A 27,870-nucleotide genomic window follows, 5' to 3' on the forward strand; every position below is an offset into this window, starting at 1 on the left:
ATCAATCAAGTTGACCCAGTTCAGCATTATAAATTATGTTCAAATAAATTCAGTTAGACTCAAACACAAACTAACATATTTTTCTTTTAAAAAGTGTCTGGGCAAAAGGCTAAATGCAACTGTGAAGCTGCAAATCTGAACCATTTAAACTATAAAATATCAACTGAACCCAAGTGGGACTGGGCAGTTTGGGGTCTGTTAGTGATTCATACCCTCTCTGCAGAGTTTGGCCTGGGGACTTCACACCTCACTATGTTATCAATCAGTAAATTGGGGACTAAATTTTTTTGCCTTTTAACACTGAATATCAATATCAATATTATGATATTTCTAAAATTCAAAACACCATCTGCATGTTTATAAAACTTGTTTCACCTGAACACCTTTCACTAGAGGTGAGGTAAACAGAGAAACCAAGATGGGCATATAAAATATGTAGATAGCTAATTGCACCCCTTTTATCAGAGCAAGTGATAAAACATTGAACAGGATTATATGATGTGTAGCATAACCCTGCAGTTTGCTTTGCTGTGAAAAAGGGAAGTTACGTTTAGTTGCTCTTGCTGTAGCAGCCATTTTGTGGAGTCATTTTGTTCACAAGGTTCAATAGAAATGGACCTCTCTGTGTATGTGGTTTTTTTTCCCCTATGTTGCTTGGCAAAACCACTCTTTATTCATACAAGGGCTGTAGGTCTATGGAGATTCTCAATCATCCAGGTTATGGTTGTCCCAAAGATGCTTTTTCAGGAGGCAACTGGACTTTCTTGTTTTTCTTTGAAGATGTTTCGCTTCTCATCCAAGAAGTTTCTTCAGCTCTGACTGGATGGTGGGGAATTGTCTGAAAGGAGTATAAATCCTTCAGTTCCCCACCAGCCAGTCGGAGCTGAAGAAGCTTCTTGGATGAGAAGCGAAACGTCTTCAAAGAAAAACAAGAAAGTCCAGTTGCCTCCTGAAAAAGCACCTTCGGGGATTCTGCAGATCCTCGGTTGTTATTCCTCAATTTTATGAAGCACAAGAACACCATTGCCTTAGCATAGGGCACTGCATCCTCCGAGCCTGTGTGTGTGCCTTCGCTCTCCTCAGCTAGCACTGATTTTCTGGCAACAGGCTGGTTTTAAAGTTTGCTACAATGAGAAATGGCAATTCTTTAGTACTGCTGATTTGTCATTAAATTGTTAAAGCGAAAGAAGAAAGAGGATATGTTCTAGTAAGCAAATCATATCAACTCTGTCTTGAGCTTTAGGATTAGTTCTGACAATGGTAAAGAAGCTCCCAGCACTGCAAAAACAGGCAACGGATGGCCCAAGAGATTTTTTTCGTTCTGTCTGGTTGTCTGATTTATTTATGAATGTTACAACTTACATGACTAGACATTTCCTAGTATTTCACAGCACACTGTTTATTAATCTTGACAATTTTATTTATCCTTGGTTTTTTTTTCCCAGCCAGAAGAACTCACCAATGCTCTGGAAATCAGCAATATTGTGTTTACTAGCCTCTTTGCCCTAGAGATGCTTCTGAAGCTTCTTGTGTATGGGCCTTTTGGTTACATCAAAAATCCCTACAATATCTTCGATGGAATCATTGTAGTAATCAGGTAATTAAAACCAAGTTTTCTTAAATACCATAAGTAGTTGCAATCAGTGGTGGGATTCAAATAATCTAACAACCGATTCTCTCTCCTAATGATTTCTTCCAACAACCAGTTCACCAAACTGCTCAGAAAGTTAACAACCGGTTCTCCCAATGTGGTGAGAACTGGCTGAATCCCACCACTGGTTGCAATCCATAACATTTAATCCCTTTATTTTTGCCAGTGCCAACTTATTTCTTCCAACTGGATTGTGCAATAAAACTCTGGGAATTTTTTTAAAAAAATGGGTTGAAATATTTTTGAATATATTCAGGTTTTTTACTCATGTATTGTATATGGTATGTTCTCTGGAACTGCTGACAATTCTAAAAGTTATAATTCATTTGAAGGAAGTCCAGTCAAAATAAACTACTTTATGACAAAATGTATGGTTATATGTACCTGCAGCCACACTAATTGGCTTCTTATTTTGAGGAGGAGTTATAATGTCTAGTACAGAGGTCCCTAACTCCCAGCATCGATCCATAGAATGCCAGAAACTGATCCACACAAACAAGTGAAGCCCCATCTGCAGGACGCAGGCAGCACATGAAACCATGTCCCCTCTGGTCTGTGAAAAAATCCCTCTCAATGGAACCGGTCCCTGGACCCCAAAATGTTGGGGTCCACTGCTCTAGTTCAGAGAGGCTGTTCAGTGTAATGCACCCACCACTATTGTTTTCTTTGCAGATAGCAATCACTATAAATAATAGGCCTGGCGACAGTACTTGTTTACTTTTTATATCTAGCTGGCCACTTGCACATCACTTTACAAAAGAATGAAAGATAAGATTTGTACCTGCCAGTGTAACAGAAATCATTCAACATTGAACAATGATTATAACTGAAGTAAAAAAAAATACGGTTCTCCAAAATGAAGACTACTATAGCAATAGCACTTAGACTTATATACCGCTTCACAGTGCTTATACAGCCCTCTCTAAGCAGTTTACAGAGTCAGCCTATTGCCCCCAACAATGTGGGTCCTCATTTTACCCACCTCGGAAGGATGGGAAGGCTGAGTCAACCTTGAGTCTGGTGAGATTCGAACTCCTGGAGTGAGCAGTGAGTTAGACTGCAGTATTGTATTCCTGTGCCACCATGGCTCTTTGCATGTCTGCTCAAGGTGTTGCCCAAATGCTAACTATTGTTGATGAATACTGTAAGACAGCAGACCCCAACTTTCTGATATCAATTTTTCCACAGACGGGAGGGGGGAGGAGAAATGTGCAAACTAGATCCTGCACATGCACTGTTTCACTTACCCACTGCTCACCTCCAGCTGTGAGGCCCAATTCCTAACAGGCCACAAACCAGTGCCAGTCTACATCCCAGGGATTGGGGTCCCCTGCTATAAGACTATTGCCTCCTTGCAATTCTTTATTTTAAAAGCACATTTGGTTTCTCCAAGTAAGGGCTACTTCAATAAAGGACTGCACTGTATTCTGTAAATCAGGACATATGGATACCTCATTAACATGAATTCCCTGAAGATAATGCAGGGGAAATTATATGTAGTTTCTATTTGCAGAATTCCAATCGAAGAAATCCATTAACAATGTTCCCCATGCAACATTTATCCTCAGAGCACCTCTGTATCTGCTTTTCTACTTCGGTGCATTTTTAGGGCACATAACAAAATCTGTTTGAGTCCATGCAGGAATTAAAAAATAGCAGCAACTATGAATGCCTTTCCCTGGTTGTTGTTGTTTTCAGAAATCCTAAAACCATTCAAAACATTGAAGTGTACGCAATTCTTGACTGGGAGTGTTATTATGGAAACTTCCTTTGGAAGTTCCTCAGCAATCGTAAGATGCAGATCTTTCTCTCAAAGATTTCCAACTCTTCATCTGAATATTCTCAGTTAAAGAAATATGAGCAGAAAAAGCCCTGGCAGTGAGTAAATGGCCATATACAACAGGGCTGTCAAACTTGTGGCCCATGGGCCGGATGCATCACATGCTGGCCACACCCACACCCAGTTTAGCAAAGGGGGGAAAAGTCCCGATATTTCACGTGACACCGCCATGACGACGTGAGTTTGACATCCTGATATACAACATCTTGCTGGGCTCTGTTTCCCGTCAGCAGCTAATTTATTTTTCTTAAAAAATGTTTATGATTGAAATCAATGGAAGAAAATTAATGAATACTATCCAACTAATTATTGATTTGGGAGATAAGCAGAAAACTAGTCTGATTTCTGAGTTGAAGGCTCAACTGCCCTCCCGCAATACTGCCAACTTTATTCTTTTGTGCCTTTCTTCAATGTCAGAGTTTCAATTAATAAAGAATTGCCTTCAGATGCTCAGGGAGTGGACTTGCTAGGCTAGATTTCTCCCTCCAAAGAGATATTTAAATTCAGAGGTAAAATTCTGAATCTGATGAATCTTATGGTCACTAGGACAAACCTCCAAGGGCAACAGACTTGCGATAATAATGCCGGTAGCCCTCGACTTACAACCACAATTGAGCCCAACATTTCTGTTGTTAAGTGAGTTTTGCCCCATTTTATGACCTTTCTTGCCACATTAGTTAAGTGAATCACCGCAGTTGGTAAGTTGGTATCACGGTTGTTAAGTGAATCTGGCTTTCCCCATTGACTTTACTTGTCAAAAGTTTCAAAAAGGGGATCACATGACCTTGGGACATAGCAACGGCCATAAGTATGAACCAGTTGCCAAGTGTCTGAATTTTGATCACATGGTCATGGGGATGCTGCAAAAGTTGTAACTCTGAAAAAATGGTCATAAGTCACTTTTTCCAGTGCCATTGTAAGTTTGAATGGTCACTAAATGAAATGTTTAAGTCAAAGGCTACCTGTATTCCCTCTCAAAAGCTAATTTATTACTTTAATATTAAATGTATATTCTCTTTTTTCCTTAGTGTGTGGGAGATTGTTGGACAGCAAGGTGGAGGCTTGTCTGTTTTAAGAACCTTCCGTCTTATGCGAGTTCTAAAACTGGTCCGGTTTATGCCTGCTCTTCAACGCCAATTAGTGGTCCTCATGAAAACAATGGACAATGTGGCCACCTTCTGTATGTTACTGATGCTCTTCATCTTTATCTTCAGGTGAGTTCATAATAATAAAAAAACCCTCCTACCTGAGCATTGGGACTATTATCAGAGGCCCCGCTCAGAGTGCTTTCACATGCAGGATTTTAGCAGGTGAGACTAGACATTTGTAATGAGAGTAGACATTTGTAATTATGGAGGAATGCCTTCTTTAAAATAGCCTGCCAACTTTATTTTATTTAGATGCCGGACAAAGATATTTATAATAAAATTAAATTAAAACTATCCAGCCTTTTAATTTTCCTGTATTTCTTAGATTATACTGTTGAACTTCTTTGTGACTTCCTTTTACAGTATTTTAACTGATTATGGTTTCATTATATTTTGCTTTGGATTTATTGGGTTTCTTGTTTATTACTGAAAACCTTTTCCTATAGGGCAGCTAGCACATTTTAAATATGAGCAGATGAAATAATCATTTGTGATTCTAGGTTTGTTATATTGCAACTTCTGTTTCAACATGAAATTATCCAGATTTAAAAGGGGAAGTAATTTCTGCTACAGCTCTGTAAATATAAATCTGTAACTATTCTTTTTTCATCTCTGTAGCTCTATTAGAAGTGGTCAGAATTTGAAAAGAGATAAACACTTTTAAAAGCATTCAGATTCTAAAGATGCTGATTCTTTTGGATGTCTTTGTAATGTAGAAAATTTAAAACTCACTGGTTTGTCTTTGTTCCCATATCCTGTGTGTTTTCGTATTTTATATAAGCCGTAATACAAGTTGCATATATCTGCCACATCAAAGTTATTTTCTAACTTATTAAAACTGACCTTCATTTTCTTAAATGAGAGGGAACAGAGTAGTAAGGAATGTGCTCCAAATATTCTTTAGTTCCAAAGTCTAATTCTTCAATCTCTCTGTTAACCCATTTCTCCTTGTTATTCAGTATCCTTGGGATGCATCTCTTTGGGTGTAAGTTTGCCTCAGAGAGAGATGGAGACACTCTCCCTGATAGGAAGAATTTTGATTCCTTACTCTGGGCCATTGTTACTGTTTTCCAGGTAATACATCAATTATGGTCCATAATTCTTTATCTTCGTCTTTAAATATTGATATATTGATATATTGACCATCAATTGTGTTGTAAATGTTGTACCTTGATGAACGTATCTTTTCTTTTATGTACACTGAGAGCATATGCACCAAGACAAATTCCTTGTGTGTCCAATCACACTTGGCCAATAAAAAAAATAATAATTCTATTCTAAATGCCTGTCATTGTAAATTGTTTTACAGCTGGAGTTTTTGAAAACAATATAGTGAACATCAATTGCTTCTTCATAGACCCGTGTCAATAATACAGGTGTAATGGAAAGCGAATAACAGATTCTAGTAATTAAGATATTAAATAATACATAAAGCCCTAGTATAAATTGACCTTCTGGTTATGTTTGAGCAACCAAATACATTTCCTGTATAGAAATAAGGATGTATGCTAATTTTATGTGTTTGTTTTATATAATGCCTATATTCTTAAATAAAAAATGCAATTTAAAGAAAAGGGCTTTTAGCAGCACAAGTAACCCAGAATATTGAACTTTCTTAAACAAAATTCTCTAAACTGTAAAAGACTGAGATCTGATAATTCCTTTTGAACAAATTGTTTTAGTCAGAAATGTTGGGAGTGGGGGGGGAGTTGATTATTTAAATAAAATATGGAAACATTGATATATATAGTTAGAAACACAAGAGAAAAACTTATTCCAGGCATTTTCAAGTTGCTTCTTTTCGTTTACTGTTTCTGGTGATGCCAGCTAAGCTTGAAAAACTGAGGCAGCCACCAGTTAGAAGAATGTTAGGGGAATCAGCCACATCTGGCCAGAAGCAGTGAGTATTATGCATTACTCAGTCAGCTGTGAAGTTTCTTAGCCACTAAAAAATTCATTACAGTCCACAAGGATAAGGCAATCTGTGCCACAGTTCTGACACTGAGTCACATGGGTGAGACTCCTCAAAAAGAAGGTTCATAACAAGTTCTAAGTGCGTACTATATCACCATTTTCAAAAATTACATGTAGGCATGATGCTTAGCATTTAGAAATGCAGCTGTTTTACCTGGGTCATAGGTTGCTAGAAAGGTGAATGCACTTTAAGATTGTCTTGTATCAAATGATTCCTGTTTTCATTCCAGATTCTGACCCAGGAAGACTGGAATAAAGTCCTCTACAATGGCATGGCTTCTACCTCTTCCTGGGCTGCTCTCTACTTCATAGCCCTCATGACATTTGGAAATTACGTTCTCTTTAATTTGTTGGTTGCTATCTTGGTGGAAGGCTTTCAGACGGAGGTAAAGCCTCGAAGGGCTTCTTTCATTTCACTTTGATAAAGAGAGTGTGGAAGGTTCAGAACCCCTGTATGTAAAATGATTAGAATTTCCAAAAGAAGCAATTGCTTCGGTAAAAAGACAGACCCTTTGGTTGGTATCAAAGACCCAGCTTCAAGTGTTGTGAAAGAGCACACGATCATGCAAACACATTGCCTTTGAACCAAGCTTTGTTGCATTTAAGAGCCAAATTCAAAACTGCCTGATAAATATGCATGAGATGAGTCAGTCCATTGTCCCATTTGCTGCTATGTCTTTGTAGACATTTTCCTGCCTCCATAAAAGCAACGCGTTGGCGTCTTTTATTTATTCTATTTTTGCCTGCCCCTTTTGGATTGAAGCTACATCTTTCATTAACTAGAGTCTACCTTTGCCATCATTGCCAAGCAGCTGGAAAAAAAACCCACATTTGAATTGAACTTGGGATGGTTTCCACTTTTCAAGGTAGCCTAGAAATATTTTAGATAAATAAGATCAATAAACTTGGCCTCTGTAATTTTACTGGCAAGCTAGTATGTCTGCATCTTGCAAAGGTGAACAATCAACCACTGGAATGGTTTGTCTTCGGAAGTTGTGGGTGCCCCAGCGGAGGCTTTCAAGAAGAGACTCAACCGACAGTCAGTCTGAAATGGTATGGGGTCTCCTGCTCAAGCAGGGTGGCTGGACAGATGATCTTCAAGTTCCTTCCAACTCTGTTCTGTTCTTTCTGCATACTTTGGGAGGCAGCAAATAAACCAGCCTTCAAGCAATAAAATCTCAAAACACTGTTTCGGGTCTCAAGGTGGCAGTATTCAACACAACCCCCAGGCATAGGTAGCATGGCCGGGATTATTCAGTAGCATCTAGACATGGGCTTTTAAATCAAAGTGATGTTGATAGTGTGAGTTTGTGGCCTACTTCTCTTTTTATCCCATTCATTTGCAGCATAAGGAAAAGATTTTAGAAAACCTCCAGACTTTTATTTATTTGCATCCTAACATGGTACAGGAAGATGATTTATGGAAGAGTAATTTAGGACAAAGTAACCATGAGTTCTCTGTTTGCTTAATCCTTAAACTTCATTTTAAGTTCCTTGTACTTGCTTGGGCCTCCAGGTCGTAGCTATTGTTTTCTCTGAGATGATATCAGAAGGAAGGGATACTGTGCCAACCCCACTGAGTTGTCAGAGGTTTGTGGAGTCCTTGGTGGTGTCTGGCCTTGGTTGATTGCTTGCTGACATGTCATTAACTGGCTAGTGCTAGAAGAAAGTGGGTTTTGCTCTCTGTTTATATACAGTAGCCTGCCCTGTCTGTTGGTTGGAGGTAATGTGTTTTCACTTGGTAGTTCTTAGATTAGGCTGCTATTTACTACTTGATTGTGTGTCTGAGTTGGTAATTCCTTGATTAGGATATTGTTTACTGCTTGATTGTTTGTCTGGTGTTGCTCCTAGTGTTAATTCCTGCTTTATCTGGATGTTGATAGCTGCTAAGGAGGTATTCTGGTTTAATGTTTCTTTTTTAGCTTTTTTGTTATCTCTTTTGAATGGTTTGTAAATGTTATTTATCTTTATGTGCCTGTTGATGACTGATTCATCTGAGCGCCTAGCTTCCAGGAATTCCTTTACATTTGGGGATTTAACTTAGCCTAAGGTGCTGACAGTTCAATCCTTAAATTGAGGTCTGAGTCTAAGACATCAGAGTTTAACCCTTCGCTGAATTTATTCTCTTCTATTAGTCATAGGTTTCTTTTAAATGACAGGTGCAGCAGCAAAACCACAACTGCCTGTTGGCTATTATCAGATGATTAATGGGATGAATCGTAGCATACCTAATTTAAATAACACAATAAATAAAATATCTATCTAACCTCTTGCTGCCAATGATTACTTTGCTCCGAATGCTTGGACAATAATGATTTCCCATGTATAAACCAGAAAGTTATTGTGGGCAGAATGTCCCCTGATGTGAATTGGCACAGCTATGTGACGAGCTAAAATGTCCCCTAAAACAAATTTAGGATCTGTTGTTATTTTGATTAGTGTTGCATGTCAATCTCTGAAAAAGAATTGAAATCAAATTTGGAGGCTGGGTTTGTCAGATCTTCAAGATAGACCAGAAATGGCATGGTAGGAATTCCAAAAAAATATTCGACTATAATGTAGAATATCAGAATCTTGAAATCCTGTCAGGATTTCTCTGCCCCATCAAAGAAAATCAAGGTGGGGTGAGCTTCTTCTTCATATCACCCTCTTTCTCCTGGCTGAGTAATCTTTTCTGAAACTTTGCCCACCAGCTCCTCCATTTTTTAATGATTCCCTCCTTCCTTCTCAATCCCAAGGCCAGATGTACATTCCTTCACAGGACCATATATTCCATATACTATGCACTGCAAAAAATAGTAATAATGGTCTTTCCAAGGAGAAAAAATCCCTTTGTCTACCACAGTAATCTTTTAAAAGTCAATGAAATTTGTATTTTCTAAATTCCTTCCTATCCACTTCTCCTCTACAATCTCATTTCAATGCTGGTGACAGTTTTATCTTTGTGCCCTCAAGTGTCTTTTCTTGACTCTAAAAACACTTTTGTTAATTTTAGTATAAGAATGTACTGGGCCTTTCTGTTGCTAAGCAGCAGACATGTATACAAAATACTGGGCCTGTTCTTAATATGCATGTGCACAAATCTGCAATATATAGCTCTTTAAAACTTGGCTCTAGCTGATGCTTCACTTTACGTGTGCAGAGGGCACATTGCTAGCAGCATCTCAGTGGGGCTTTATTTTCATTGGACCTTCTGAATGTTATTCTTTTATATTGCATAAAATAGGTTATGCAAGGGGAGGGCTCAGTTTGATAAAGACTATATAATACAAAAATGACAGAGTGAGCTGTTAGATTTGTGCCCTGGAGACTTTATCTAAGAAAGAAACAGGATACCAGCGAGAGAACCTTCTATCAGCGATAAACCTTTTCTCCTGGGAGACTACATGATAACATTATCTGTAGAACATATTTTTTATTGGCAATCCTTTCATGTTCCCTACAGATTTTGTGCTTGTCTTTGAGAATTCTTAGTTTATCTCCAGTTCCTCTTTTGTGTTGCTTTTTTTTCTTGTAGCACAAAGCAACTAGTAAGGAATGATGGCAGGTGTCAGCACTCCCAATCTGATACTTTCCATATTATGTTGGACTTCAGCTCCTATTATCTCCAGCCAGCACCATGCTGGCTATGCATTTATGGGCACTACATCCAAACATCTGTCTGGGCAGCACTAAATTGGGGAAAGCCAGCTAAAAGAACAGGATGTCAAAGACGGAAGCAGGAAAATTATTTGCTTGACCTTCACTCAACACTCAGTAACATGTTGTTGTTTAGAAAGACCCTGGTCATATCTTGGGCTTCAATGTAGTCCTGACATTTTACTTTTTCTGACACACAAACACATTTCCACACACCAGTTAAAAAAGACATGAAATTGATTTCACAGATCCGACAATCACATTTTAGATTGACTTCCACATCTTCATTCCTCCCTTTCTGCAAATTAGCAGCCAACTAAAAATCTTCCATTAACAACAGTTTCCCATTTTGTCATTAACAGTAAGGTAGCAGAGTAAGAAAGAAGTATAGAAGGAAAGGAGTACAGTATATCAGCAGTATTGTTATGTCTTTTGGCTGTTGTTGCTCCAAAGTTGTTATTTGTAGATTCCTGGTATGGACATTAATATTAATTGAAAAGTTCCTACTTTGCTTTTGGACTTATTGAATGGGATGATCAAAAGGGCTATTTGAAAGATGCTTTTATTTCACTGTGTAACCTGAGATATGGTGGTCCAAATTATTCTAATAGATCTTATTTTTTGCTGCTTAAGTGCAAAGTTTAGCTGACTGCTCTTTTTCAATAGTTTTCATCCACAAGGCATGTTAGGCTTTCTAGGAGTATTAGGCTTTCTTTGAACCTAGAGCTCATCTTTTTCACCCTCGAATAAAAAAAAATGGTCCTCTTGAACTGAATAAAAAGGTAAGAGATAAATTAATTGAATATATAAATAAATAAATAAGGGGCAGCAGCACATGAGAATTGAACTCCACTGTCATATTCATAGTTAGCCATCTCTGAAAAGAGATAATTGTCTGTGCAACAAAGTAAAAAATGATCGAAACTGTCCATTTGTACAGCAAAATATGGCTGACTTAACAACTATGGTGCTCACTTTGATGTTCCAAAATGCTTTTTGTCTTCATCTAAGAAATGCAGACTTGAAGTACAGCCAGAATAATTAATCCAATTCCTTAAATCAAAGAGGGCACCGACATTCTCAGTTTCCAGAAACAGATAATGTTTTTATTATGATTAAATATATAGCGTTTTTTATATTTGTCTTCTCCTAGGAATTGAAAGCCACTTTCTTTCCTTCCCCAATCAGATTTTGGTTAGACATTCTATCTCTAACTGCAATCTGACATATCTCAAGGGCATCAAGTTGGAAAAGGCTGCTGTAGCATTTATTTTTAAAAGTAATTGTCAGATGGATGACTATTAAATAACTGCAAATGTATTTGATTTGTTAAAACTCCTAAAGCACGACATGCTGTATAAAAATGGAGTTCTAGCAGTGGTTCTGTCAAATATAATTGGAATATGCTTAAAGTAAAACCCATTTATCATCTTTAATCCACAAGAGTTTGTCTTAATATAGGAGCCATGGTGGTGCAGTGGTTAGAATGCAATAATTGCAGGCTAACTCTGCCTACTGCCAGAAGGTCGATCCTGACAGGGCTCAAGGTTAACTCAGCCTTCTATCCTTCCGAGGTCGATAAAATGAGGACTCAGATTGTTGGGGGCAATTTGCTGACTCTATAAACCGCTCAGAGAGTGCTGTAAAGCAGTGTGGAGTGGTATAGATATCTAAATGCTATTGTCTTTTATAATTTTGAATTATTACTACAATGTTTTCAGTTAAAAATCCTTAAAGATTAATGTCCCTTGTTAATAACAAAGTATATGGAATCTTCGTTTGAATGAACAGTAAGCAAATACTTCGCTCTGTCTATACTTCTGCAACTTTAGCAAAGGGTAATATTTGGCTAACCTTGCTTGTTTGATCAGAAACTAAGCAAAACTGCACATGGTTTGTACTTGAGTGTAAAACCAGCAGAAAATCCCAGGGTTGCAGCCAAGGTTTCGAAATTTTTAAAAGTCCCCAAAGATAGTAAGGGCAACCACTCCTGTACTATTACTCCCTCCCAAAAAAATACTCACCCAAATTTACATCTGGGTAGTTATCAGGTTCTAGATTTGTCTTAAGGAATCTTTAACATCACGAGGCAAACTGTAAACAACTAGCAGCAGCTTAAGCTGCATAGGGAGAGAGAAACTAGGGTGCATGATTGGACATATTTTTAACCAACTCTAAACTATGGAGAAATGTTGTTCAAATGCTACAACTTTGTAAAGATCCTGTTGTTCTTTTGGTTGTTGCAGAGAGAAACAACCGATTTCAAACAGACAGATTTCAAGATTTACAGTTTTAACAGATGTTCACATATAAGCCATAAATATGAACAGAGCTCTTAATTTAAAGATCTGGATTATGTGTCCATAAATGTCTTCTCAAGACTTTGAATCAGTGGTATTCAGAGCTGAATTTGGCTACATCAGATAATTCAAGGGTAGTGTAACCTGTTCAATTGCTTCTCCGTGGTACAAAATTTACTGCAATGGGTACCTTCCCCTTCTCTTCCATTCCTATTGTTATTCCTTTTTTTCTAATATATTTATTACCCTTTTATCCACTCTCTCAATTTTGATGTTAAGATTTATAAAATTTGAAAAATCCACCTTCCTTCCTGCCTTCCTTCCATCCCCTCACCTTCCTTCCTCATTTTTACTTCAGGAAATCACCAAACGGGAAGCAGCGAGTAGGCAGTTAAGCTGTATTCAGCTGCCTGTCGACTCGTCAGTGGTACGTAAGATCTGGCATGAACACCACAAGCTTTGTCTGATAGTTTTCTCTCCCTCAATATCTCTCTCTCTCTCTGCCTGTCTCTCTGTCTCTGTGTTGTGAGCAGTCACATCATTGCCACTGTTCTCATTACGATAGATGTTTGGTTATGAATTTGTTCTCATTGTCAAGTTGATCTTGATTTTAAGTCTCTTCCTTCTTTGAGGGAATTAAGAGGGTATCTCTCCAATGAGCAGAAACCTCTTTTAGACTCCTTAAGAGAGTCCTTTTCATAAACTTTAGGCCCCCTGCCAGCATTTCTAAAAGAGGAAGATCTTGAACTTCCTACCAACTTAGAAGCTAGCAGTGTGCCCTGGCCATTGTCTTGTAGCTCACAGATGGATAGAAATTATTGCCGCTTAATTTAACTTTGGTTTTGATTGAGCCAAGATAATTGGTCATTGCTTACATCTATCTATTAATATACACTGATTTTTAATGAATATAGGTTTATATTTCTGATTTTTGGAAACAGAGTATTATTGTTTCAGCTGTCTCAGTTGTATTATCAACAACAAAGGAGTATGATTGTAGGCCCAGAGTTCATTCAGGTCAGTAAGAACCTTGCCCATATGCCCGACATGAATTCTAAGAAAATATAAAGCATATAGTTTCATGCCATAATCTCCCTTATAGACATGCCTTACAAATTGTCACTTAATTCTTTTGCATGCCAATGCTGACTCTCTTTTAAAAAAAGAGAGAGAAAAAGGGAGAGAGACAGAGACACTAGGAAAACATATCAAAGACAGACGGGACCTAAAATCAAGCATGCTTTGTGGATGTTCATATGTGAGAAGACTCTGTCCTGAAAAAGACCATTCTAGAATTGAGGCAGCTACTGACAGCATATATAATATATAACCAGAGACCTTGAGGAATTCTTTATATTGATTGGAGGTTAGAAAAAAAGGGTACATAGGAGAGGTCAGGGGGGAAAAAGGAATATAAATCCTTCTTAAAGGATTTACATAACATTGGTAGAATATTGTTACAGTCTTTTAAAAATGAATGAAAAAAACAACATACTTATGTATGCGTCAGATACTGACATCATGCAAATATACTCCCCTGCCTTAGATCTATGAAATCAAGCACATCACAAATTCTGTTATCCTTGCCATTGCCTTGTTCTATTATAAACCTGTCCTTCCCTCTTTTCCCAAGTTTCTTCTGGTATTGGAAGTGGGGGCTTCTGTTTAGATCCTTTTTTTGACTGCTCAGATTTCTCCAACCTGGTGCTTTCCAGAGATATTGAAACTACACCATCCTCTGGCCAGCATGATGTACACTTCTGGAGAGCACCAGAGTCAGGAGAGCTGTTATAGCCATAGGCTGCCTTCCCTACATACTGGTCAGTTCCTGACACGTCTCATGCTTATCATGAACAAACTATTCTTTTTGCTCACCTAATGCCTTTTTCATTCAGAAAGGCAAACTAGGAGTGAAAAATCAGGTAATTTCTTCAGGAACCTAAGTGGGTAAGGCTTGCCTGTGGTAAATTAGTGTGCTTAGCATTTTCAAGTTGCTGTTGGGTTCTATGGCAGGATGATGTAAAAAAAAATGGGTTTGGTGCTGAAGGGAGGGAGGATAAAATACACTGGCACTTGTATTAAAATATCACATCAGACAAACTGTCACCTAATAACTAAAAAAACCTGTTTGGAACACAGACTAAAAAAATGAAGGGGAAAAAAACTTATTGAATTCCATTTTTGCCAATTGCAGTGTTATCGAAAGGCTTTTAATGCAAACTCTCTTCTTATTTTAAAGGATGATTTTACTGACAAGTATCGTTAATGCTCTTTTGAGTTTTTTAACGAGCATTATCTTCAAACATTTGTTAGGATATTTTTTATGATATGGACCTAGCATCATTTTACATGATTTGTAATATAATATACATATATTTAAGTTGCATGTTTAATAAAATTGTAAAGACACAGGTCTGCACAGGCATTTTTCTCATATTCACACGATCCCTTTTAAGTTAGATTTGAATTGCAGGAAAAGTTTGTTGACAGGATACAGTCCTCCATGTGGACATTCTAAATTCTCCAAGCTTAAAGCCAATTTATTACCCATTAGATTTTGAAGCATATGAACAGAGATAATACTTTGGAAATATTTTTTATTAATTTTATTATGAAATGTATTTACTGCCCATCATGTCAAATGACTTTGGGTGGCTTACAGCATAAATATTTAATTAAGATTGCAATTTAGCTCAAGTTAATCATTTATTATTGAGAAAATGAGCTCAAATGCACTGTCTCAATAAAGAGAAATGGGCAGCTATGTCACAGCCACATTATAAATTCTGAGGATCATTCTCAAGGGACCTTTTCCATTATGACTCTTAAGCAACACAAAATAAATAAAAACCATCCCTTACATTGGACTCAATTGTTTTGGTATAAGGGATCGGTTAATCATGAAAGGCTGAAATGTTACACTTAAATTAAAATGCATTAGGGCAACCACTAAGAGAAAATTACTTTATCTTTTTTTATACTGTACTTCTTATACTGATTTATGAAGAAATATGGGTAAGACCTAACAAAATTACTAATGAATTAATCCATGAGCTGCAGGTGTGAATGGATTACTGCTTTTAGCCTTATTTTAGCATTAAAAGAAGCAGATGATTCTAATATGTATATTGGGAAAATATCCAAAGGAAGTGACATCAACTTAACTCTAAATCAGAATAGAAATCTACAAGTTCATCTTAACTGAGTGTTCTGTATTCTTCAGAAGCATTTTTTTTAATGAGCCCACCTACCATGAAGTCAGGCAATCAAAATTTCCTTAAAATAGTTTTACTTTAACCCTGAAAAAAAGGATTTTGTCCTGTTGGAAGGAGCCCAAGGATGTGCATGCTGGCTTCATTGCCTTGATCCTGACCTCTAAGTGTTGGTGGGGAAAATTTGAGTGGATATTGGTGGAATCATGTTTGAATGAATACAATTCACTGGATGTCAAATGCAAGGAAGAGCCTTGTCAAGTAGGGGATTGTCTTTCAAACCTTCATGATCAGCGGCCAAACCCAAATGGACCATCATGCAGGGACTACCATGCAGAACTCATGCTCTTTCACTGTTTTTTCCAAGGGCTAAATAGGGATAGAAAGGTGCAGGGTTTCCTATTTATGAATTCCATGTGCTTGGATGCAAGATACATCATTAAAAAGTCAGCTTGATTGAAGAGAAATGCCTTGCAGATATGTTTATCTACGTAGATACACAAGCACACATTTAACTGGAAAAATAAAGGTCAGTACATTGATGATGTGACCTGGATGCTAATCAGGCAAAATTTTCAATTAATTACAAAAGTCTGCTATTGAACATTATCCTCCCAACCAAACCCGTTCCACTTCAAGCTTTTCTCCAGCATCAAGTGCCATCATGGTGAGCTAAAGCTTTTTAGTACAGCAGCATGGATCTTATTGTATTTTGCTGGGTTAATTGCCTTTCTTTCCTGATTTCATAAGGTTTTGTGTGTTTGTGTGTGTATGTGTTATCACCAATTTATTTCTTCTGTTAAATGTCTTTATGAAGCTATCTTGGGTCAGAACTGCCAAAAAAAGCAGCCTTCAGCAGCTCCTTCTGAGCTATTCTACTTCTGGTTCATATTATAGGTTATTACATTACATTAAGCCATGATTGCTTAATTGTAATTTCCTCAATAAACTAAAGTTAACTGAGTTCAAATATAGTTAGTCATTAACCATGGCTTATAAGCTACAGTGCTTATGCACAAAATACATTAAACCAAAACTAAATGACATGTGGCTTAGTGCAGGGTCTTAATATATTTTTATTATCATTTGATTGCCCCAGAGATGGGCTCCAAAATGGTAATAATGCTTGATTTAAAAACGAGGTGAAGAAAGGAGATGAAGGAGACAAAGACAATTAAAATTGGACATTAAAAAAATTCTAAGATAACCCTCTAATAGAAAAAGGTCTTATGAATTGCATTACCATTTGATAAAAGAACTTTGACAGTATGGTAAATGCCCATTATTTACAGGCTGTTGATTCTGATTTCACTGTCAGAAGCTAAACATTATTTTTGAGGGACAGCCCTTCAATTCATCCTAATGATTGGATGAATTAAATCAAGGATAGGCCCAGCCGCAGAATACCCATTCCCTGAATCATATTGCTAAAATAGATGGGCCCACTTCAGATTTCATCTTTCTCAACCAGATCTCTGATTAACCAACTTCAAGAGGTAAAAGTTAGGGTGTTGTAGGAAATTGCAGTGATTCTGTGGATTGAAAAAAAAAATAGTTGATCCCTGCTTTGTTCCTTTCAACGATTCAGATGAATGGTTCTGTATTTTATAGGAATCGATCTGAAAAATATATACAGTATATTTTGATTCAAGGCTGCATTCAATTGACTCTAATTTCTGCCTTCTCCACCACGTTCATTTAGTCAATATAAAAACCAAGACATACTTTCAGGTGTCTGCTTAAAACTATTGTGATTGGGCTAAATTATTGATTAGAATAGAATGAGTGATAAATGCTTGGGAATTAAGATGTGTTAGAGGTTCCTTTGAAGACCTTGGGGAAGGGGGAAGGGGTATTAGAAGCCTGGGAGTTAACTACGCTTCCAGGCTGGATGTCTATCAGAATGGATTAAACCAATTGTATTTGCTCCTCTCAAGTCTTTAGCTGCTTTAGCTGCCCTTTCCAAAAGTATATTGTGTAGTGAAACTGGACTACAGATGTGGAATTAAATATTTGCATGCCTCATGTTGTGGAAGGTGGTGTCCTACTGTGGCAACAGTTCAGTGGAGCAGTGATTCTTGTGTTTGGGGGGAGAAAGAGTCCTCTTATTCAGATGGGGAATGGCCAGGTAACTTATCCTATTTTTCCTACTGGCTAAGGCACTTTGTTTTTCTCTAGGGGGATGCTACTAAGTCCGATTCTGAGGGGGAACTTTTCCCCCATAGTTTGGAAGAAGAATGTGGACTTAAGAAAAATTTTTCAAATCCAGCTTGTAAGTAACAATATGATTTCTGTTGTTTTTCCTGCAAATAAATGTTTGTTATTTGTTACATGAAACTTCATGTATATTTATTTTCCTGGCTATGAAGTATAAAAAAAGCAGAAAAAGAGGAAGTCACAAAAATAGTTTTTCTCAAGACTATCTATCTCCAACCTGGTCCTTCAAGTCTTCCAGAAATACACCCATAGCCATCATAACTGAGTCCATCCATCTTGCTGCTGGTTGTGCTCTTCTTCTCTTTCCTTCCACCTTTCCCATCATTAGAGCCTTTTTCCAGAGAGTTCAGTCTTTATATAATGTCTTAAAGGTGCTTTTTTTCTTCAGAAGGCAACTGGGTTGTTTTTTCCTTCAGGAAGAAGAAGAAAACATTTTGCTTCTCACAATAAGCTTCATCAGTTCTGGTGGGGGTGGGATGATGAAGCTTCTTGAGTGAGAAGCAAAACGTTTTATTCTTCCTCCTCAAGGAAAAAACAGTCAAGTTGCCTTTTGAATTAAAAACAGCATCTTTGAGACAATTATGACTGGATATCTGAGAATCTCCACAGACATCTTTATATAACGTATCTGAATTAGTTTCTGAATTCTGAATCAGGCCATCATAGGTTAAAACTCGTTAAATCCTGACTTCTGTGATAGAAAAACAATAGTGGTTGCAGTTCAGGAACAAGAACACCATTTCTAGCACACCTCTGCTAGATGTGATTGCTATCCATTTTTCATACTACGGAGGGAAAGCTGGCCTTGATAGTATCTTAAAGTAAGAGTAGGAAAACAAAGGAGTGCTATTGGTAATTCATGAGCATTCATTCATGGTAAAAGGACCAGAGAACCTGGAAAATGAAGATTTGAGAGTTTTGCATTAGAAGATTAAGAGACATAAGAAAGAGGAATGATCAAGACACATATGAAAGTTGTCCTGATCTCATGAAATCATATGTCTCTGACTATATAGGGCATGATATGAATGTTTTGTTTCCTATTTTTTCAGTGATGTCTCTTTGTGACCATCCAGAGCTAAAGAAGAGCTTGACTCCCCCACTTATCATTCACACAGCTGCTACACCCATGTCCATGCCAAAAAGTGCCATTTATGGAGAAGTGGCTCAGGACTATGGTTCCCGAAGAGCTAGTGGCATCTCCATGGATCCTAATACATTTGATCTCAAATCCCCGGTATGTGGTTCACTTTCTACCTTGTATCCTTTGCTTCTTGCCCTTTGCTCTCAGTTTGCCAGCATATTTTAAAATTAATTTATTCCACAAGTTTGATATCTTTTCAGCATTGTTAATGGAGTTATTGCTTCTAGAATTCTGTTGATCTCCCTTGTATTCTCACTTGCATCACTTCAGGTCAGTGCCCGGAGTTCTCCACATAGCCCATGGAGCGCAGGAAGTAGCTGGAACAGCCGCAGGTCGAGCTGGAACAGCATTGGGCGGGCACCTAGCTTGAAACGCCGTACAAACCAGAGCAGTGAGCATAAATCACTTTTGTCTGGGGATGGGAAGCACAGTTCAGAGGAAGGGGAAAGTTCGGATGAAGAGCAATCCAGCAGGACTGGGAGCATCAATGGCTCTATACCTCACCGCATGGAGTCACTAGAAACCAAAGGCTCCTTTGACTTCCAAGATACCCTGCAGGTGCCTTCTCTTTACCGGACTAGCAGCATCCATAGTAGCCACAGCTCTGCGGCAGACTACAATGGCAAAGCCACCTCAAGAGTCTTGATTCAGCAACTTCATTTGGATGATCCGCTCCCAGAATGTGACGACCCGGATGATGAAGGCAATTTAGTAAGTGAGAGCCAGCTTACTTGGCACCTTTTTGCTTGTGTTGGGATTGTTTGCTGTAGAAGAGAGTGAAATATTTTTCTTTGTTAATTTGCAGAAGCATAACATATCATGCCAATATATTCTTATCTATTGGGCACTAACATATTTATTCATTAATAAATAACTGAAGCCTGTTAGCTAGAAAAATCATAGGGGTCATAACTTTAACATGCCCATAAGAGATTGTGTCATGTCATCGTATCACATATCACAATATATCACAGTATATAATAATATATCATATTGGCAGAGCTAACACAAATACTTAAACTTAAGTGGTCATTTGGCTAAAAGTATTTAGAAGTTCTATATCAGGGGTATCAAACTCAAGGCCTGCAGGCTAGATCTGGCGCGCAGGGTGCTGAGATCTGGCTCGTGGGGCTGCCCTGGAAACAGCGAAGGACCAGCCCACGGTGCTTCTGTCAGCAAAAATGGAGCTCAGGAGGGCCGTTTTCAGTGGCAGAGCACTCGGGCCGCCACAGGTATCCTTGACACGAGTGACGTTGAGCTGGCCACACACCCCTGGTCACGCCCTCCCTGCCCTCCAGAGGTCAAACACAACCGTGATGCTGCCCTCAATGAAATCGAGTTCGATACCCCTGTTCTGATTCCAACTTCCTATCCTTTTTTCTGTACTCTAGCTCTCCACTCATTATCACAAAATCTTCATATGATACCTTCTTGTATCAATATCTCCCATGAACTCCAGAACTTTGTCTTTGAGATAGCCTACTATGTAATCACACCAAAAAATTCTAATTTGGACCCAAATCAATGAGATGCTGGTAATGCCTCTATTTCCACTCTGTCCCCCTCAGTTTTCTTGTGTGCTAGATATTCCGGACTTCAATCACCACAATCTCCAGCCAGCATGGCTAAAATATTTTGGATTGTTAATTCAACTCATGTGCAAGATGCCAACTAGGGAAAAACCATTGTAGGGGAGAAGAAGATGAGATGGAATAATATTTGGATATTGGCTTTGGGGAACATGACATGATAGACATGATATTTTGATAGCTAGCTCCCCAAAGCCAGTATCCAAATGTTATGGATAAAGAGGAAAGTTATAAATCTTCTATATCATATCAATCATCTGGATAGATTTCATGCCACCTTCAGCAATCCTTATGCTAAGAAGCATGGTTGTCATGGAAGGAGACCTGTGCTCAAGATGATCCATGATATATTCAGTTCCAAGCACTGCTGATTTGGAGTGAGGATATTTAATATGCACCATCTTATAAATGTTTGTGATGATTCTTCCAAGATATATTTGGCAACTGAGCAAGTAAATAAATAGCTAAATATGCACTAGGGCTTGCAAGAAAGAGGGTGATCAGCTCGGTATCTGAGATTCTTACATATAGATCAGTGGTGGGATTCAAAAACTTTTACTACCAGTTCTGTGGGTGTTCTTTGGTGGGCGTGGCTTGGGCGTGGCAGGCAAAGGATACTGTAAAATCTCCATTCCCACCCCAGTCCAGGGGAAGGTTACAGCAAAATCCCCATCCCCCCCCCAATCAGCTGGGACTCGGGAGGCAGAGAATAGATGGGGGCAGGGCCAGTCAGAGGTGGTATTTACCGGTTCTCCGAACTACTCAAAATTTCCGCTGCCAGTTCTCCAGAACTGAGCAGAACCTGCTGAATACCACCTCTTATATAGATGTGAGCATCTCTTTCAGTTTCCCTTTTCTGCTTTTATTGGAAAGTAAGGAGAAAGGCACATTGAGCAATGCATTGCTGGACACAACTATTCCAGCTGTGAGATTGGAAGAGAAGGTAACCTTGGTCAGTATATAATTTTTATAATCAGAGCTAGCCCTGGTTACAGTTTGGCCTGAGCAAAGGATAAGATAATCTCACTCCAGAAAAGCAACCTATATTAGTTGTTAAATCTTATTTCATCGCAGGAGAACATCGTCTGCAGTAGCTAAAGGTGAAGACCAGTTTAGGGCTACAGATCGGAGCTGAGCTAGCTGTATCACTCTGCTTAAGAGTAGAGCTGTGCAACAGAAATCTTGTCTGTTTGGGGGTTAGAGAGAATGCTCAGCCTTTCCCCCCAATCTTCTTTTTCATGTCAGAACACGAAGGAGTAGGGCAAACTCAAGCTCCATTAGCCCAAGAATCTGTGGTTTGTTTGCTAAATGATGTGAGAGGCACCAGCATTAACTTGATTGCCTTCGGCAAGATATTCTTCACACACAGAGAAAGAGGTAGAGGGGGTATTAGCCTTTTTTCCCCTTCAAAGGGCTATATAATCTCCTTAATTTCAAGCAGGTGATTTCTTCTACCATTAACTGTTATTAAGATTCCTAAGTAAGGGCAAAAACTGGCCTCTTTGTCTCATGGGGCCCCAGGAATCTTGGTATTAACGTCAATATAAAAAGGCAGTAGTCTCATTAATGATGGGGTTTTTTTCCCCTGAGCCAATAAGAAGCCATTTAAGAAACGCTAGTTAACATCAGTAGGCATGGTACTAAAAACAAGAGGAAAAAGTCACTGGCAATTTGAAACTGATAAAGCTACATTAGCTTTACTTGACAGCAAAACTCTGCCATTTTTAGTGGGACCCATTAAATTCCAATGCTGCCCAAGACATCAGAAAAACCATCAGAGACGGTTATAAGGAAGCAAATTGCAAGACAGAAACCTAAAGCTTAAATGTGACCAAGGGCAACTAGTGGGATTGTACATGACACCCATTAGGAAGGAACATGGTCTTTGGGCACTTAGAAGGTGTGGAATGTAACTATTGAAATAACAGTCTATATAGAAACCCTCCTTTGTGTAGCCCTGGCTCCTGGAATGGCAAGCGAGGACTGAATAGCGGCATCTTACTAGATAATGATAGTAAATTAATTAGCCTCAAAAACAATTAAGGCTTGATGAAATGCAGTATACAAATACAAATACTCCTCTGAATACAAAAAATACCTTATGCCACCAGACTTGAAATCTTGGGTTTAGAAAACTTAGAACTCTGCCGCCTTCGACAGGACCTATGTTTAACTCATAGAATCATCTATTGCAATGTCCTTCCTGTTGAAGATTACTTTAGCTTCAATCACAACAATACAAGATCAAACAATAGATTTAAACTTAATGTTAACCGCTTCAATCTTGATTGCAGAAAATATGACTTCAGTAACAGAGTTACTTGGAACATACTTGGAACATACTTATTTATTTATTTATTTATTTTGTCACAACAATATATGTAGGTATCATACAAAAAGATTATACAGTATATAAACATATACTACCATACTCTGGTCTCTACTCAAAATCCCCAAATCTTTAACCAAAAACTGTCTACTATTGACCTCACCCCATTCCTAAGAGGTCTATAAGGGGCGTGCATAGGAGCACAAACGTGCCTACCGTTCCTGTCCTACTGTTTCCTTTCATTATATCCAATTAATATAGTTGTTACATGCTTATACTCATATATATGCTTATATGTTACATAGTAGTTTCATGCTTATGCTTATGTGTGCTGTTATGACAAATAAAATAAATAAATAAATTGAATCCAATATGTCAAACTCCAATTCTGAAGCATCACGTTTACAAATAACAGTGAAATGAGCAGGAATACCAGCTTTAAGTAGAGAAAATGGATGGGCTGGAAGACTCTGCAGCCAATGCTATCCCAAGTTGCATTAACAGAGGGATTCAATCAAAATCAAGTGAGGTACTAATACCGCTCTATAAAGCCTTAGTAAGACCACACTTAGAATACTGCATCCATTTTGGTCACCACACTATAAAAAAAAGATGTTGAGACTCTAGAAAAAGAGGTTCTTGAGACTGAGGACCATACATTAATTATGGACTTTCATAATAAATAGCAAAAGCAGTATGCACTAATGTTTTTGTTAAGTAAATATAGAGCAAGTGGACTTTCTAGGAAGGACTCCATTGGTAACTGGAGTACAGTAAAAAGCACCCTTCAAAGACTATTCAGGCTTCCCTTCATTTCCTGTTTATATTGCAAAGTTAATTATTATTATTATTATTATTTATTTGATTTTTAATATCTGACTTGCCTTCATCACTTGGTGGAGCAGCCCTAAAGGACTTGGAAAAGATAAAACAATACAATATACAGATTAAAATACCATTTAAAAACTTATTTAAATTAGCCTGAAATTAAAATTTCCGTAAACTAAAAACCCCGTTTAAAAATTAATAAAATTTCACATTTAAAAAATCCAATTAATAAATAAAGTATAATTGTGCCAAATCTAATATGGCCCTGAAATATTCAGTAGCTGATTTTTCAATCTTGTCATTTTTTTTAATATCTGACTTGCCTTCATCACTTGGTGGAGCAGCCCTAAAGGACTTGGAAAAGATATTCAAATACCACAATGTGTTTACACCCATAAGTATCAGCCTCGTGCAAGCTACAAGGCTGATATTTGCTCCACTAAGTGCTAGACTATGGCACATTTATTGACTGATTACTGATAGTTGATCCTAAAAGGCTGAATCTATTCACCACTTTAGTATCTTCATTTTCTGCTCTATGGATAGTGGCTCTACTTGTTGTCATTTGTTTGGTTTTGAATTTAGCCCCATTTTTCACTGTGCTCCTTGAATTTTATTATTAGGGTTTATAGATTCTTTGCATTTTCAGCTATCAGTGTAGTATCATCAGCATAGAGAGGGCTATAGATTTTTCTTCCAAATATTTTATAACTACACTAATTTTTTTCAGTCCAGTTTTCCTTAATACATGTTTGGCATAATTGATTGAATAAATAAGAGGAGAGTTTATGGCCTTGTCTCACATCTTTGCCAGCCTGGAGCCAGCCTGTTTTTACCATGTTACACCTGCACTGTAGCTCCCCAACCAAAAAAGGTGGTTGGTTGGTGGGACTGATGGATTGATTGATTGATTGAATATTCTTGCTCAAAAATCATCATAATGTTGCACATTAGCATGAAAAATATAATGGAAGAACAAGAAGTTAGTAATAAAATGGTTGAAAACATTAGAACAACAAAACTCTAAACTTATAAGGCCAGATTTTAAATTGTCTTGATGCCTTTTTTGAAAACAATTTGTGTGAGCTGGAGAGCAATTGTAATTTTAAATATATTACAGTGTGAGTGCAGTATGGGGGGAAATGAATGGCCCTTTCTTATAATTTAATAGCAACATATGGTATAAGACAGATAGTCCCTTGATTTGTAATACTGTAAACCATTAAAGCTATTAAGATTAAAACCTTTATCTTGAGCAGAGCCCAGAAAACAATTAGTAACCAGTTCAGATCTTTCAATATTGATATAATATGATCTCCAAATAACACACTCAGGTGCAATATTTTGTACATCTAACAATCTGCTGTTCAGAGTTAGCCCTTTTGAGTACATGACAATCATATAGATATGATCAAACTAGGATTTAAAGAAAAATCAGATCAACTCAGTTAAAATTAAGCTAGTACACTAAGTACAGCTGTTCAAATTTACTCCTACTGTTTCACTCTCCCAGAAAATCAACATCAGTAAAATATCAAGGACACTCTCAAGCTATGAACCTGATCTTTTAGGATTGCAAATTTCTAGAACAGCTTCACTCCCAAATTTTTATGCCTGCCTTTCTTCTGACCAGAAGCACTGCTGCTTTATTTAGTACATTTCTAGTATGGAACGGAATGGAATGGAATGGAATGGAATGGAATGGAAAATCTGAAGGCTTTAAAAAAAATCCCTGCCAATAACAGGTGGCCCTCAGGTTACCTCTGTACATGCAGCAACTGTTTGAACTTACAATTGGTCCTGCGAGTTCCAGTATTGCAGCATTCCCACAGACATGCATTTGCAAGCTAGGCACTCAGCACCTGGATCAAAATTCTGACATTATGCAGTCACATCCCAAAGGTGCTTTTTCAAGAGGCCATTGGTCTTTCTGGTTTTCCTTTGAAGATTTTTTCGCTTCTCATCCAAGATGCTTCTTCAGCTCTGACTGGATGGTGGGGAAATCAGAGCTGAAGAAGCTTCTTGGATGAGAAGTGAAATGTCTTCAAAGAAAAACCAGAAAGTCCAATTGCCTCTTGAAAAAGCACCTTTGGGACAACCATGATCTGGGTGACTAAGAATCTCCATAGACTTGCAGTCACATGATTGGGACAACTCACTGCAGCCAATTCGCTGCGGCTAACGCACTACAGCCCACTCGCCATGGCCAGCTTGCCACGGTCAACTTGCCACGGCCAACTTGCCATGGGACAACTTGCTGCAGGATAATTCGGTTTAATTATTTAAAATAAATAAAAAGTTATTTTAATTTTTGCCATTCACATTTTATTCTGTCCCTCCTTAGTCATCCTTTAATGCAGGGGTGTCCAAACTTGGTCCCTTTAAGACTTGTGGACTTCAACTCCCAGAGTCCCTCAGCCAGCAAAGCTGGCTGAGGAATTCTGGGAGTTGAAGTCCACAAGTCTTAAAGGGACCAAGTTTGGACACCCCTGCTTTAATGATTCTTTCCAACCATTTCTTTGATATTAGTGTAACACTTGTCTCACAGTGAGTTGACTGTGATGAGTTGTCTCGGAGTGAGTTCGCCATGGTAAGTTGTCCAATGGTGAATTGTCTGAGGCGAGTTGGCCATGGCGAATTGTCGTAGACCCCACAGGATATGATTTCTGATGTTCCCTTTCCAACAGGCAAATTTAATGAGGAAGCTGTCAGAAGTCATCTTCACAGGAGGTCCTCACTTAACAACAGAATCTTGGACTGCCATCACTAAGTGGTGTAGTTGTGATGTCACACTTTACAACCACATCACACTTTACAACCACGTCCCTTAGCGATGACAGTTTCAGTCCCAATTTATTCACTACCTGTCTAAGTAAAATGTGCCTTTAAGTCCGTATTTAATTCCCACCTGAACTAATTCCTGCAGTTTTCTTGGCAAGGCTTTTTGGAAGTATTTTGCCATTGCCTGTTACTTAAGGCTGAGAGGGAGTGACTGGCCCAGTGGCTTCATGCCTAAGGCAGAACTCAGGGTCTCCGGTTTCTTACCTGATACCTTAGTCACTATACCAAATTGGCTCCTATATATGTAAAATACGAGTTGACATTTTGAAAAATGAAGCAGGTGCACCATCAGCCAAATGTTGCTTTTGGGGGTAGATATGTTCAATCTTGGCTTGGCTTGCATCCCTAAGTTTCAGTTTCTCTTCACCATGTTTACTATCTCAGATGCATTTATTGCTGTGTTTTCATCTTTATTCATGCTGACCAGGTGTGTCTTCTGAAGTAGATGTGGTTTGAATAAAATAATTGAGCTATCACTTTGAACATAATGTGAACTCTAGAAGCAATCAAGCTGATTGTAAGCGAGCTAGCACTTCTAGTCTTCCCAAGGAGAGAAACTCAAATTACATTGCGGCACTCTTGTTCCACTTGATGTTTCTCAAATATACTGGATGCCAGTGTCTATAATCCTCTACCAACTATGATAAAAAGCAATAAACAGAAAGTGATGGAACATGTAATCCAATATATCCAGAGAACTCCAGATTAGAAGAATTGAGTTGGAAGAACTTAAAAAAAAAACACCATGCAGAATATTGAATCTGCACATGTACAATATGTTGCCCAGGAGAGTCCAAACATATGTGAACATTTGACTGAATATATTTCCATCATCTCTTATAGACAAAACAAATGAAGATTGATAGATAGAAAATGGGATTCTTTTCCCTCTGCCTTTGTTATTTCATTTAGCCTTTGAATGACTTGATTAGGAAACAAATGTAAACAAACCATCACTGACATGAAAATTTGAATACACACACACACACACATGAGGATTCTAGACCACTGACTGGTTTTAACTTAACTATAGAGTCTTCTTAATGTCATGCTTTGAATAAAGCATTACATGTTTTTGTTTTTTTGTTTTAATTTGAATTTATATCCCGCCCTTCTCCGAAGACTCAGGGCGGCTTACACAGTGTTAAGCAATAGTCT

The 27,870-nt window shown here is 38.0% G+C and overlaps 1 protein-coding gene across 2 annotated transcripts in view; it reads left to right on the top strand.

The window, feature by feature from the left end:
- CACNA1G (calcium voltage-gated channel subunit alpha1 G) overlaps positions 1-27,870 on the top strand; it is a 491,081-nt gene that overhangs the window by 324,774 nt on the left and 138,437 nt on the right. For both annotated transcript variants that reach the window (XM_058168253.1, XM_058168254.1), the window contains 7 exons: positions 1,446-1,597; positions 4,520-4,705; positions 5,599-5,713; positions 6,844-6,999; positions 17,943-18,036; positions 19,034-19,218; positions 19,396-19,836. In XM_058168253.1, coding sequence (XP_058024236.1) covers positions 1,446-1,597; positions 4,520-4,705; positions 5,599-5,713; positions 6,844-6,999; positions 17,943-18,036; positions 19,034-19,218; positions 19,396-19,836 — 1,329 coding nt within the window. The remainder of the gene's footprint in view (positions 1-1,445; positions 1,598-4,519; positions 4,706-5,598; positions 5,714-6,843; positions 7,000-17,942; positions 18,037-19,033; positions 19,219-19,395; positions 19,837-27,870) is intronic.

Source organism: Ahaetulla prasina, chromosome 2 (genome assembly GCF_028640845.1).
Source record: "Ahaetulla prasina isolate Xishuangbanna chromosome 2, ASM2864084v1, whole genome shotgun sequence".
Lineage (NCBI taxonomy): Eukaryota > Metazoa > Chordata > Lepidosauria > Squamata > Colubridae > Ahaetulla > Ahaetulla prasina.